The sequence below is a fragment of the Lygodium microphyllum genome, chromosome 13, assembly GCF_053477565.2.
Source record: "Lygodium microphyllum isolate KBCC chromosome 13, Lygodium_microphyllum_v1.1.10, whole genome shotgun sequence".
In the NCBI taxonomy this organism is placed as follows: domain Eukaryota; kingdom Viridiplantae; phylum Streptophyta; class Polypodiopsida; order Schizaeales; family Lygodiaceae; genus Lygodium; species Lygodium microphyllum.
The window spans coordinates 94,788,778-94,799,268 of record NC_141147.1 but is presented as its reverse complement, the minus strand read 5'-3'; the positions used below and the strand labels follow the sequence as shown (position 1 = coordinate 94,799,268).

Below are 10,491 nucleotides of genomic sequence, written 5' to 3'. Positions count from 1 at the left end.
GGACTAAGAGGTTTATTGTTCTTAACATGGTCGTTCCATTATTAAAGTCTTTACGCATAACTTTATGTGAGACACATATTCAACTCATGCATAATTAACGTATGCGTAACCAATTTGGAACAATTCAATTTATAGATTGAGCATTGCTAACATTGATAATAATGTCTACATGAATAAACATGCTTAAACTAAAACAATTTTATGCATAACTTTATGAGATAATCTGTATACAAGATCATTGTATGCATAGCTTTATGAGACAATCTATGTATGCATAATTAGTGAATGCATACCTTTATGAGACAATATCAATATATGCATAATAAATGTATGCATAACTTTATGAGACAATCTGTTTACATAAGCAGTGTGTAATTAGTGTATACATATTCAAATCATGTATGATAATCTATACATAATTAGTTTATACATAATCGATGTATACATATTCAAATCATGCAAGATTAGTCTAGACATAATCAAATGAAGCATAACCCGTTTATACAATATCAATATATAGATAATCAGTGCATATATGACCGATTTGACATCATTTAATTTATAGGTTGGGCATTAATCAATTCATTAATAGATCGGTCATGGAATCCATTAACCCCAATGCAAGAGAGAGGGGTTGTGTTGATCACGATAGATGGAGGGAGGGGCCAATTGGATTAGAAGATGGCCTACTACATAGGGGGAACTATGGAGAGGGCACAACCACATGAAAGAACCAATTTTGGAGTAGCACTTTTAGATCATCTGGAGGAAGAGTTAAAAGCACACCATGGGATACTTGTGAATTGAATGCTTTTAGTTGTGGTGCTACTTAGATTGAGATACCAAATACTACTAGCAAACATGTGCAATTTCTCAATGTGGAGCTAGGGGGGAGAGCCTAAAATTGAAGCCTCCAGTAAGCTAATTGCAATATTAGCAACTTGGAATTAAAACTACTATGGAAGAGTCAGTCCATGATGGAGGTAGCAATTATATCTTGAAAGCTGCAAAGATCTAGGGGTAAATTTTGGTCATCATGAATTCCGAACTGAACTTTGAGCTATGAAAAATTAAAAACATATTCATCAGCTGGAAGGGTAATCAAAGAGCAATCTATTTAGTGTTAAAGTAGGGTGGCTCTTTCAATATGAATCAAATAGACTTCTAGCAAAGGTAGCACCACTATAAGGCAATCTAGATTTTGAAATAAGTAGGCAAAATCAGGTCTTAAGTCTTATTATATCCATTACATGTCCTAAATTCAATGAATAGCAAAAGTATTATTCATGTATTCACACTATTACATTCATTACAAGATGGTTTCCTATTGTTATTTTCTAAATTTTGATAGGGGCTATTGCAAATGAGATGACAAGGGATTCCCAGTTCGAAAAGGCAGCTCATAAGTCTACATGATGGAGAGGGATTGATGGAAAGCTAGCCACTTGAGGAGGGAGTGTATGTTGTGTTAGGCAATGACAGAAAAGGATGAGCTTTCATCATCAAGAGTCAGGAATGTGAATACATATGGTGGCAGTAGTGGAAGTGTGCTCTTAGATGTGTTGGACTTAACATTTATAAGGAAGCTTGGGTTTCTCCTCATAGATCTCTCTGAAAACAAGATCTGTAGATCTTGCAAGCATGTTACCTAAAATGGATGCCTTACTTGATGGATGTTTTCCTCGGAGGGATTCAAAACATAATCTAAGCATGATGCATGATGCACGAGAGAGAGAGAGAGAGAGAGAGAGAGAGAGAGAGAGAGAGAGCATGATGCATGTGCATGATATTTTCCTTTAGGTTCAAGACTGATGCTTATGCATGATGCATGTGAGTGAGAGAGAGAGAGAGAGAGAGAGAGAGAGAGAGAGCATACCTGTGATAGATGAGATCACAGCCTTCAAGCACCTGCAATCACAAAAAATCTAGCCATGCATTAGCTCACAACAGAGATGGACTGCACAGGCAACATGCAAAAAAAAAACATAGGCATGGCTACCCACTTGATGAACACTGGATGCGGCAATGTGATGCAGGGAGACAACCTGTTTATACTGCAACAGATGGACAACGGCTTCTTCGCAACAGGAGAGGGATGTAGGGACCCGGCACGTTGTAGGCGATTTGTGAGAGAGATGGAGGGACCCGGCGCACTCCAGTGCGGATGACCTTGGACGGGGGAGCTCCCCAGCCCCCCAGGTTGGACCTGCCGGGTGGCCTAGGTGTGTAAGAGGGGGGTGCCCTTTCTCTGCTTTGCCCGTCTCGTATCCGGGCTCGTCGACTTGGGCGGTCGCATCCCTGTGTGTAACGGCCCTTAGCTATGGACAAGCGGCTTCTTGGGCCCTGACCAGTGGCTTCTTCCCCCCGACCATGCTAAGGCTGCTGGCTTCTTAGCCGCATGAATGCTGACATCCCTGCTATTGCCAAAGACAATCTGGTCACTGCCTTGCATAAGTGCAGACAGAAGAGAGACCGAGATCAGTGCAGGCTCTTGCATGCTTACATCCGCCACCAGCATCTGGAATTGCATCCTGTCATTGGCAACTGCCTCGTCCCGCTGCTCGTTGACTGTGGGAATCTGCACGATGCTCGAGTCGTCTTTGATCGCCTCCTGCACCGCAGGGAACGCTCCTGGACATCCCTCATCTTTGGCTACTGCGACCATGGGGAGCCACAACATGCTTTTCACCTCTACCAGAAGATGCAACAGGACGGCCGCTCTCAACCGACAACCTTTACCTATGTCGCATTGCTTAACGCATGTACTCGACTCTCAGATGTTGACCAGAGCCGGGAAATTCATGCTGAAACAATCAAAAGGGGATTGGAGAATGATCTCCATGTGGGGAGTTCATTGGTTGATGCTTACACTCAAGGCAGTTCACTCGCCGAAGCAAGAGTTGTGTTTAACAGGTTGCGAAATCGAGATGCTATCTTGTGGACTGCCCTAATTGCAGGATATGCAAAACATGGGCTGGATGTGGAAGTTCTTGACTGTTTCCAGCAAATGCAGCAGGAGGGTGTGCCTGCAGATTCTGTCACCTTCCTTTGTAGCTTGAAAGCTTGTGCTATTGTAAGAGCTTCAGAAACTGGGCAGGAAATACACACTCAAATAACTATTAGGGGTTTGGAACAAGAACTCTTTTTGGGCAGCACCCTTGTGGATTTGTATGGTAAGTGTGGTTTGCTCTTTGAAGCACACCAGGTTTTTGACAGGTTGTCAGTCCGTGACATAGTCTCGTGGAATGCATTAATTGCTGGATATGCAGCACAAGGGCTGGGGAAGGAAGTGCTGAACATTTTTAAGCAAATGCTGGTGGAAGGTGTGCCTGTAGATGCTGTCACACTCCTTTGCAGCTTGAAAGCCTGTGATTCTGTAGGGTGTTTGGAAACAGGCCAACAGATACATACTGAACTGACTAAAAGGGGATTGGAAGCAGAGCTTCATTTAGGCAGTGCATTGGTAGATATGTATGGAAAACATGGCTTCCTTGCTGACTCACAACTAGTGTTTGATAGAATGTCAGTTCAAGATGCAGTTACATGGAATGCATTGATTGCAGGATACACTGAACATGGATTTAGTGAGGAAGCACTTCAGTATTTCAAGCAGATGAAGCTGAAAGGTGTCTCTGTGACGACTGTAACATACGTCCTTTGTTTGAAAGCTTGCAGTATGATTGGGGCTTTAGAAATAGGTCAAGAAATACATGCAGAAATCAGGCAATCAGGATTAGAAAGTGACTTATTTGTGGGCAACATGCTTATAGAAATGTATGGAAAATGTGGTTTTGTTTTAGAAGGACAGAAAGTGTTTGACAAGCTGCCTACTCAAGAGGTTTCATCTTGGATTGCAATGATAAAAGCATATGGGGAGAACCATGAGGGTAGAATGGCCGTAAAATGTTTTGAGAAAATGCGAGAGCAAGGTGTCCGACCAGATTCAATTGCATATACTTGTCTTCTTGCTGCATGTAGCCATGCTAGCCTCATCATTGAGGGGCAACAGTATTTCAAGATGATGATTGAGGAACATAGGATCGAACCAACTTTGGAACATTATGCTTGTATGGTTGATCTTTTGGCTAGATCAGGACATATTTATGTTGCAGAGAAACTCCTTGCAGCTATGAAGTGTTCTCCATCTAGTGTAATTTTAATAGCTCTACTTAATGCTTGCAAAATTTATGGAAAATTGCAGCTGGGACAACAATGTTTTCAACAGCTTGTGGAGGTTAAACAAGAAGATGCAGGTGCATACTTGCTCATGGCTGACTTATATGCAAATTCTGGCAGATTTAGTGATGCAAATAAATTAGAGGATATGAGAAAACATAAAGGTGCAAAGAAAAAACTTGGGTGTGCATCAATTGAGGTGAACAAGAAGTTGTATGAGTTTATTGTTAATGTTAACAGAATCGAGGAAGTTGTAGAAATACCTGAACTTCAGAGCCCATGCATAAGGGTGGAAGGGTATGTACCAGATGTAGATCTGGTCTCTGGACATATCTGATTGGGACTATAAATGGCCTTCTAATGTTAAATTGATACCGGCAAGGTGCTCCATTTCATATGGTATATGTGTTTACAATATCGAGGAAACCAGTGTAATTTGCTACTAGTAATAATTCAAAAGTCTGGGAAGGAGGTTGCTAGGCAGATTGCCCCACTCATTTGTTGTTTGGGTTGCAATAATAAACCTCTCTTCTAACTGGAACAAGTATGAGAGTAAAAATTCAGGAACACCTGATGTAATGAGCTGGCTTCCGGCAGAGTGCAAGGTGCATGTATTAGACTTAGCTTTTGACCCTCAAGTGTTGTGATGGTTCTATATATATGTACCAAGTTTCTGCTGCTTAGGTTCTTGCATTTTGGCGATATACTTTGGCAAACTTATTGTTGCTGAACACAGATAACTCAGGATGGTGTGCGACATGATGTGGCAAGTTATCACTGATAGATACAGGTAAGTGCAGTTTTCTCAAATTACAATATTAAGCATGAGCTTGTGTATTACATTAACCTGTATGCTGTCTTTTGCTGCAAGATGGAAAGGGATCAGCCGGCGTCAAAGGACACAATTAAGCCCAAACAATTGGAAGGTACTGAGTGTACAATGTAAGGGGAATGGAGGTTGCTCTATAATTCAGTAAGCACACGTAAGTCACTATGCTACTGTACATGACACTGCCAAGTGGCAGTGTTGAGGTTGATTACAGAATTCAATGAACTGCCAGTACATTTGCATGACATATGTTAGGTGCATATGTGATTGTGGCTAGCTTCTATGTACACAAAAACTTGATGGAAACAGTTCATGTTACATCCTTGGACATTTGAATGGGTGCTAGTAGTATTGGTCATAGTGGTCATGAAGTGACTTAGTGTGAACGCACTAAGGACACTTCAGGGTTAGGGCAGCCAGTCCCTATTTTACATATCATTGTGTGATAATTGTTCTTGGACTCTTGGCTCGTAGGTCAATGTGTGCATACACCGGGATGGTGTGGACTGGTGGAATGGGATGTTGGACCTTGGGATGTAGTCTTGACCCGGAGTGTTGCTAGCTCCTAGGGTTGGGGGTGAGAGCCTATTTGGCTCTATGGCTAGGTGGCGAGTCTAATATCTAGTCCTTGTATATTCATGGATATAGCTTGTGTTGTATCTCATGTGCAAGTTGGATCCTAGGTGGATGTTTCTTTGGTATTAGAGTATCAATATGCTATCTAGTGTGAGATGCGATGACGTGCACAAAACTGCTTTCGCTCACGGAACTGTGGTGGTTTACACTTGACATGTACGCTTTTATCTCATTTAGGGTGGCATGGGGCATTGCTAGTGAGAGTGGCGTACATGGGGTCATGTGTTGCAGGTAGTCGGTACAACAAGGTAAGTTTCTTGTTGGGTACTTGTGGGGGATTTGTTTTGAGGGGATGCTTGTGTGGATGAATCGAGGGATGCCGTTGGGAGAGAAGATGCTGAGAGATAGAGACATCATGGAAGAAGAGGTGATGTAGAGAGAGAGAGAGTGAGAGAGAGAGAGGGAGAGTTTTAAAAGTTTGCTCCTGCTACCTGCACTTGATGCTTGTGTGGTGGGAAAATTGGGCGGGTGGGGGGACTTGATGTGGCTGCACTTGCACGGTAGGACTTTGGTGGGGAGCTGATGGACCAAGTTGGGGGCAGATGGACCTGGCCTGGCTGTCATGGCTGATGGACTGCTTGAGATGTGGTATTAGTTGATGCTGCATGGACTGGCTGAGGTAGGTTGGACTGGTGTAGACTGCACAGGTGAAGGCTAGGGGCAGTGCCTGCAATTGGCGCCAAGATATTTGGGGCAGATGCCATGAGGGGGAGTAGGTGGTGTATCCAAGTGAAAGAGGGTGGGGGGAGACGGGCGCACAGGCAGCCTTCATCAGTGTTCATCACTTCACCCATTGGAATTATGTATTGAGTCAAAACACAAGTTTGCAAGTTGAGCTGTGCCAAAATGCAAACTTGCAAGTCTAGGACATGCCATGCAAATGCTTTGTTACCAAAGTGAGAGTCCAGACATATACACATGTTTAGGCCATTCTTTTAGCCTACATGAACAATGAGAGGCAAGCAAGCTGGGAATGGGAGCAACACCAGGCCGGGGAGATGTTAATTCTACAACAACTAACTATGGTGAGATAAGGAGAAAAATGAGCGGTAGACCTAGGAGTGTGCTGTTACGGCACTGCTGTCATGTGCACTGACTTGTACTTGTTCAGAATGATCTAGTTCTATTGTTAGAACTTAGGTCCATAGCTTTCCACAAGTCTACTAGTGAATTGAGTGGTTGTTTCTTAGGCATGACATTGCCATTTTTGAGACCTCTAGATGGTCCGCATCGTATTGAGCACTTGAAGATCTCAAAAACCCAAGAGAGATTATTCTTATTTGGATTTGAGTGATTTTGCATCATGAGAATGAGTTGAATTTGCAACCCAAGGTTTTCCTTTAATGACCATAAGTGTCCACAGATTGAAACAAGCACACTAAGACCAGACTAGAAACATTATTTATGAGGCATAGTGTAAGGAGAGTTGCCTAGCTAGTTTCCTATTAGAGGTAGCTGGATTGCAGGCTATCAAATCTGGCTCAGTTCCTTCCTTTTGCAGCACGTACTATTATATTGTCTAGCAGGCTGGATGTGCTTGATTTATTGCGATTTCCTATTGATCACATGCTAAAAAGGCTAAGGTCTTCTCAAGATGGATTTCAAGGATAGCAAACATCCAGTTTGTGTGCTTGAGACTTCGCATCTGAGTGAAAGATAGATGGATTGGCTCCTTGTGGTTGTTGGGAAAGTTTTCTCATGCCAGCAACTGCATGACCAATGCAATTTGACATTGCTTTGCACCTGTCAAAATCCAATATAAGAGGCATGCTATCACTGGTAAGGAACTGACTTCTTCGCCTGTTAAACTTCTTGGCTTAAAGTTACATTACAATACCACAATCTTGTGCTCAGTTTTCCCAGATTAGACCCTGCACCCATTTGATGAGGGTTTGTAGTTTGCCTAAATTACTCTTTCATGCCTAGCTATCTACCAAAATGTATATGTCTGTCCTATCTGTCTGGACATTGAAGGTACTCAATAATCAACACAACCAATTTACCTTGTACGGGGCATCATCATTGATTTAAATGCTCATGAAGCACCATCTTTCTACCTCGCACTTATGGGGTTCAGACTTGTGTTCTTCTGAGGATGTTGTTCCTTTATGCCCCAGATTATGAGGTTTATGCAAGAGACACAGTGTGGAGAATGAAAGCATGAGTGATGGTGTTTGTACATGGTTTAAAATTGTTTTTGTTGGTTGGATTTTCATGCAGCAGGGACCCTCAACATATAACATGAAAAAAGCTGCTAAAGGAACAATTCTTAAGTTGAAATTAGGTGGTTCTGTTATGAACAAGAGATCACATCGACCACCAGTCCTTTAAAACAGACTAAAGCATTACCTGAGACTGTTAAAGATAGGAGGAAAAAATTGATATGAGGGTTGACGATGCATTAGACATGGAAGCAAAAGGCATAAAAGTGTCTGATCCTGAAGTCCAAGCTGATACACCTGCTGATGAAACCGTAGAAGAGGGTGTGTGAGATTCTTCCAATCAGGAAACTATGGTAGAAGCAAACAAAGAAGCTTCAAGTAAGGCAGAATCAATTGGGATTGCACCTGAGGAGGGCCCCAAGGAAACCTTGGCAGAAGAGATGGAGGACAGAGAAGATGTGGGCTGTAGCGATGAACAGTTTGTGGATGCTGGGATACAGAAACTGACCATCAAGAGGTATTGCAAACTGTACTTTTATTACCAAGATTGTGGATGGTACTAAAAATTTTAAGTTCATTAATAATAAGGTTTTCTGGTAACAGGGGGGCACTTGGTACTACCATGCAAGCTATGAGATGCCTTTGTGCAAAATGAAAGCTTCAATTTTGCAGATGGGACAAAAGCTTTTTGGGGTTGGGTCTCCTTGGAACTTGGCAGAGGGTCAGAGCAAAACTTCTCAGAGAATCCCATCCTCACCACAGTCTCTTCACTTCTCAGCAACAGACAGTGTTATGCTGAAGTGAAGCACAGATCTACTTCCATGCCAGTTTCTGTACAGATAGAAGATACTCAGGCAGGAATGCTTATAGACACTTAGGTGCCAGCAGGTGAGTTCAAATGCTGGAGACTTGTTTCTGGATCAATGCTTACAGACATGCAGCTACCAGCAGTGGGTTCTCATGCTGGAGATGCCTCAAATATAGCGCTCTGGAGTTACTGAATGGAGTTGATCAGGTCTGGACAGAATCCAAAAAATGTATTTGCTTAAGGTGGTGCTGAATGAATTTCAAATGCATCAAAGTTGTTAGCTCTGCTTTGGACATTGCTGAATCAACTTTTGAATGTAATTCAGTTGCTAGCTCTGCTTCAGACAGCCTTGAATCAATACACAGCACTCACTGTTAATGGCAGTGAGCCCTCTGGCCTTTGGGTTTCTAGACTCTAGAGACGTCATTGGTTAATCCAGCTCCTAGGTTTGAAGCATTACATGATGACAAAGTAGAGTTCAGGATTTTATCAGCAAGTTATGTGTGGAATTGATGAATGGTTGAGCATAGTCAGAGCCAAGACATCGGCATGGGTATGTGATTGCAGCACATTTCAGAGGGACTTGATTCTCCTGGTGAGCATGTATATGGTGAATATGACATCTCTTGTGCAACAGGTCTGAAGCAGATAAAGTTTAGTCTTCTGACACTGTTGACAACAAATATCAACTTCCATGTTACAGAACTGTGAAGGCATGTACTGTACTGTCACAGAACTGTGAAGGTGTGTGACAATTCAAGAGCTAATGGTTATTCGTTGCACAATCTCCAATGTGTACTGTAAAAGTGTGATTTTTTAGAATTTATGCTGTTGTAAGTCATGCGAGGTTTCACTGTCACTCCAACCTGATGAATCCACTGATTTCATGTGGAGTTCATCTGCTGGATATGTACATATGAGGCCACTGAAAGAAATGATTTGACAGGCTTGGAATTCAAGTTAACAAGGGTAAGATCTGTTTGTGGTTTTGGATATAACCCTTGCTTCTTAGTAGAGGACATGAATGTCATACTTGGATTGTAGAGTTGAAGAGTGATCATAGTGTTTGTCTAGAACGTACAAGCATACATGTGAGTGTATGCAGTTGTTAACTAACCTCATTTTTGCCATGGTGTTAGTGATGCTGAGTGAGGGGTGTTTGAAGCATGTCTTTGGCCTTGGCACAGATTGATGTTAGGGGTAGATGGATGGTGATACACTGTATGCTAAATTATGAATTCGCAAGTGCATATGCTCTTCAACAAAGGAGCTTCAGTATGGCAGTATTTATATAGATCAGGCAAGGACAGATGAGAGTATGAGCCAATTGTACACTTGTGATTTATACCCTTGTCGGGCTGAGCCTAGATCAATTGGGAGAGCCACTGAAGGGCAATGTAAAGTCCCTTTTGATACAGGTATCAACTGGCATTCAACATTAGTGTCCATAATTGGACAGATACTATGCTCAATCTGGGCAGTTATGTCTTGATTCTCCATTGACCACAGCTCCCCATTTTCCTTTGTGGCTCCAGTTTATGCTTTAGAGTGATTGTGATCAGAGTAGGATACTAAGCTTTCTTGAATTCTAGTAAGTCAAGTCCTCGCATGACAAATTCTTTTTCCCTCATACTTTTGATTTTTAAGGTTTTACTTTCCCAAACCTTTGGAAGTCTAGTTTGTGCTGCATGTGGCACTACAATTTAACTTTGCCTCAACCATGGGTATGACTTTCTAATTCATCAAAAGTCCCAAATTGTTGTGGAAACATTATAGCCAACCCAGTTGTAAAGAGTTGCAGTCTATGACTTGGAGAAGAATCAAGATCAATCCTGGTATGAAGAATGTTACATGAGACCGTGGGAGGATGACATCTTGGT

At 42.2% G+C, this 10,491-nt stretch overlaps 1 protein-coding gene and 1 long non-coding RNA gene across 8 annotated transcripts; both read left to right on the top strand.

Annotated features, from left to right (window-relative positions):
- Positions 1-1,770: 1,770 nt before the first annotated feature.
- On the top strand, positions 1,771-7,948 carry LOC148026921 (pentatricopeptide repeat-containing protein At3g09040, mitochondrial-like). 7 transcript variants are annotated; one of them, XM_087691447.1, is made up of 3 exons: positions 1,771-4,966; positions 5,048-5,102; positions 7,865-7,948. In XM_087691447.1, exon 1 carries the CDS (start codon positions 2,399-2,401, stop codon positions 4,511-4,513), a length of 2,115 nt encoding a protein of 704 aa, XP_087547573.1. In that variant the 5' UTR covers positions 1,771-2,398; the 3' UTR covers positions 4,514-4,966; positions 5,048-5,102; positions 7,865-7,948. The 7 variants fall into 7 exon arrangements, with proteins under 7 accessions (XP_087547573.1, XP_087547574.1, XP_087547570.1 ...); XM_087691448.1 differs by having other exon boundaries at positions 7,862-7,948; XM_087691444.1 differs by having other exon boundaries at positions 5,048-5,159.
- A 145-nt stretch (positions 7,949-8,093) lies between these two features.
- On the top strand, positions 8,094-10,107 carry LOC148026920 (uncharacterized). The gene is made up of 2 exons (XR_015692918.1): positions 8,094-8,320; positions 8,407-10,107. It is a non-coding gene; the product is annotated as an uncharacterized LOC148026920 (long non-coding RNA).
- Positions 10,108-10,491: the final 384 nt, after the last annotated feature.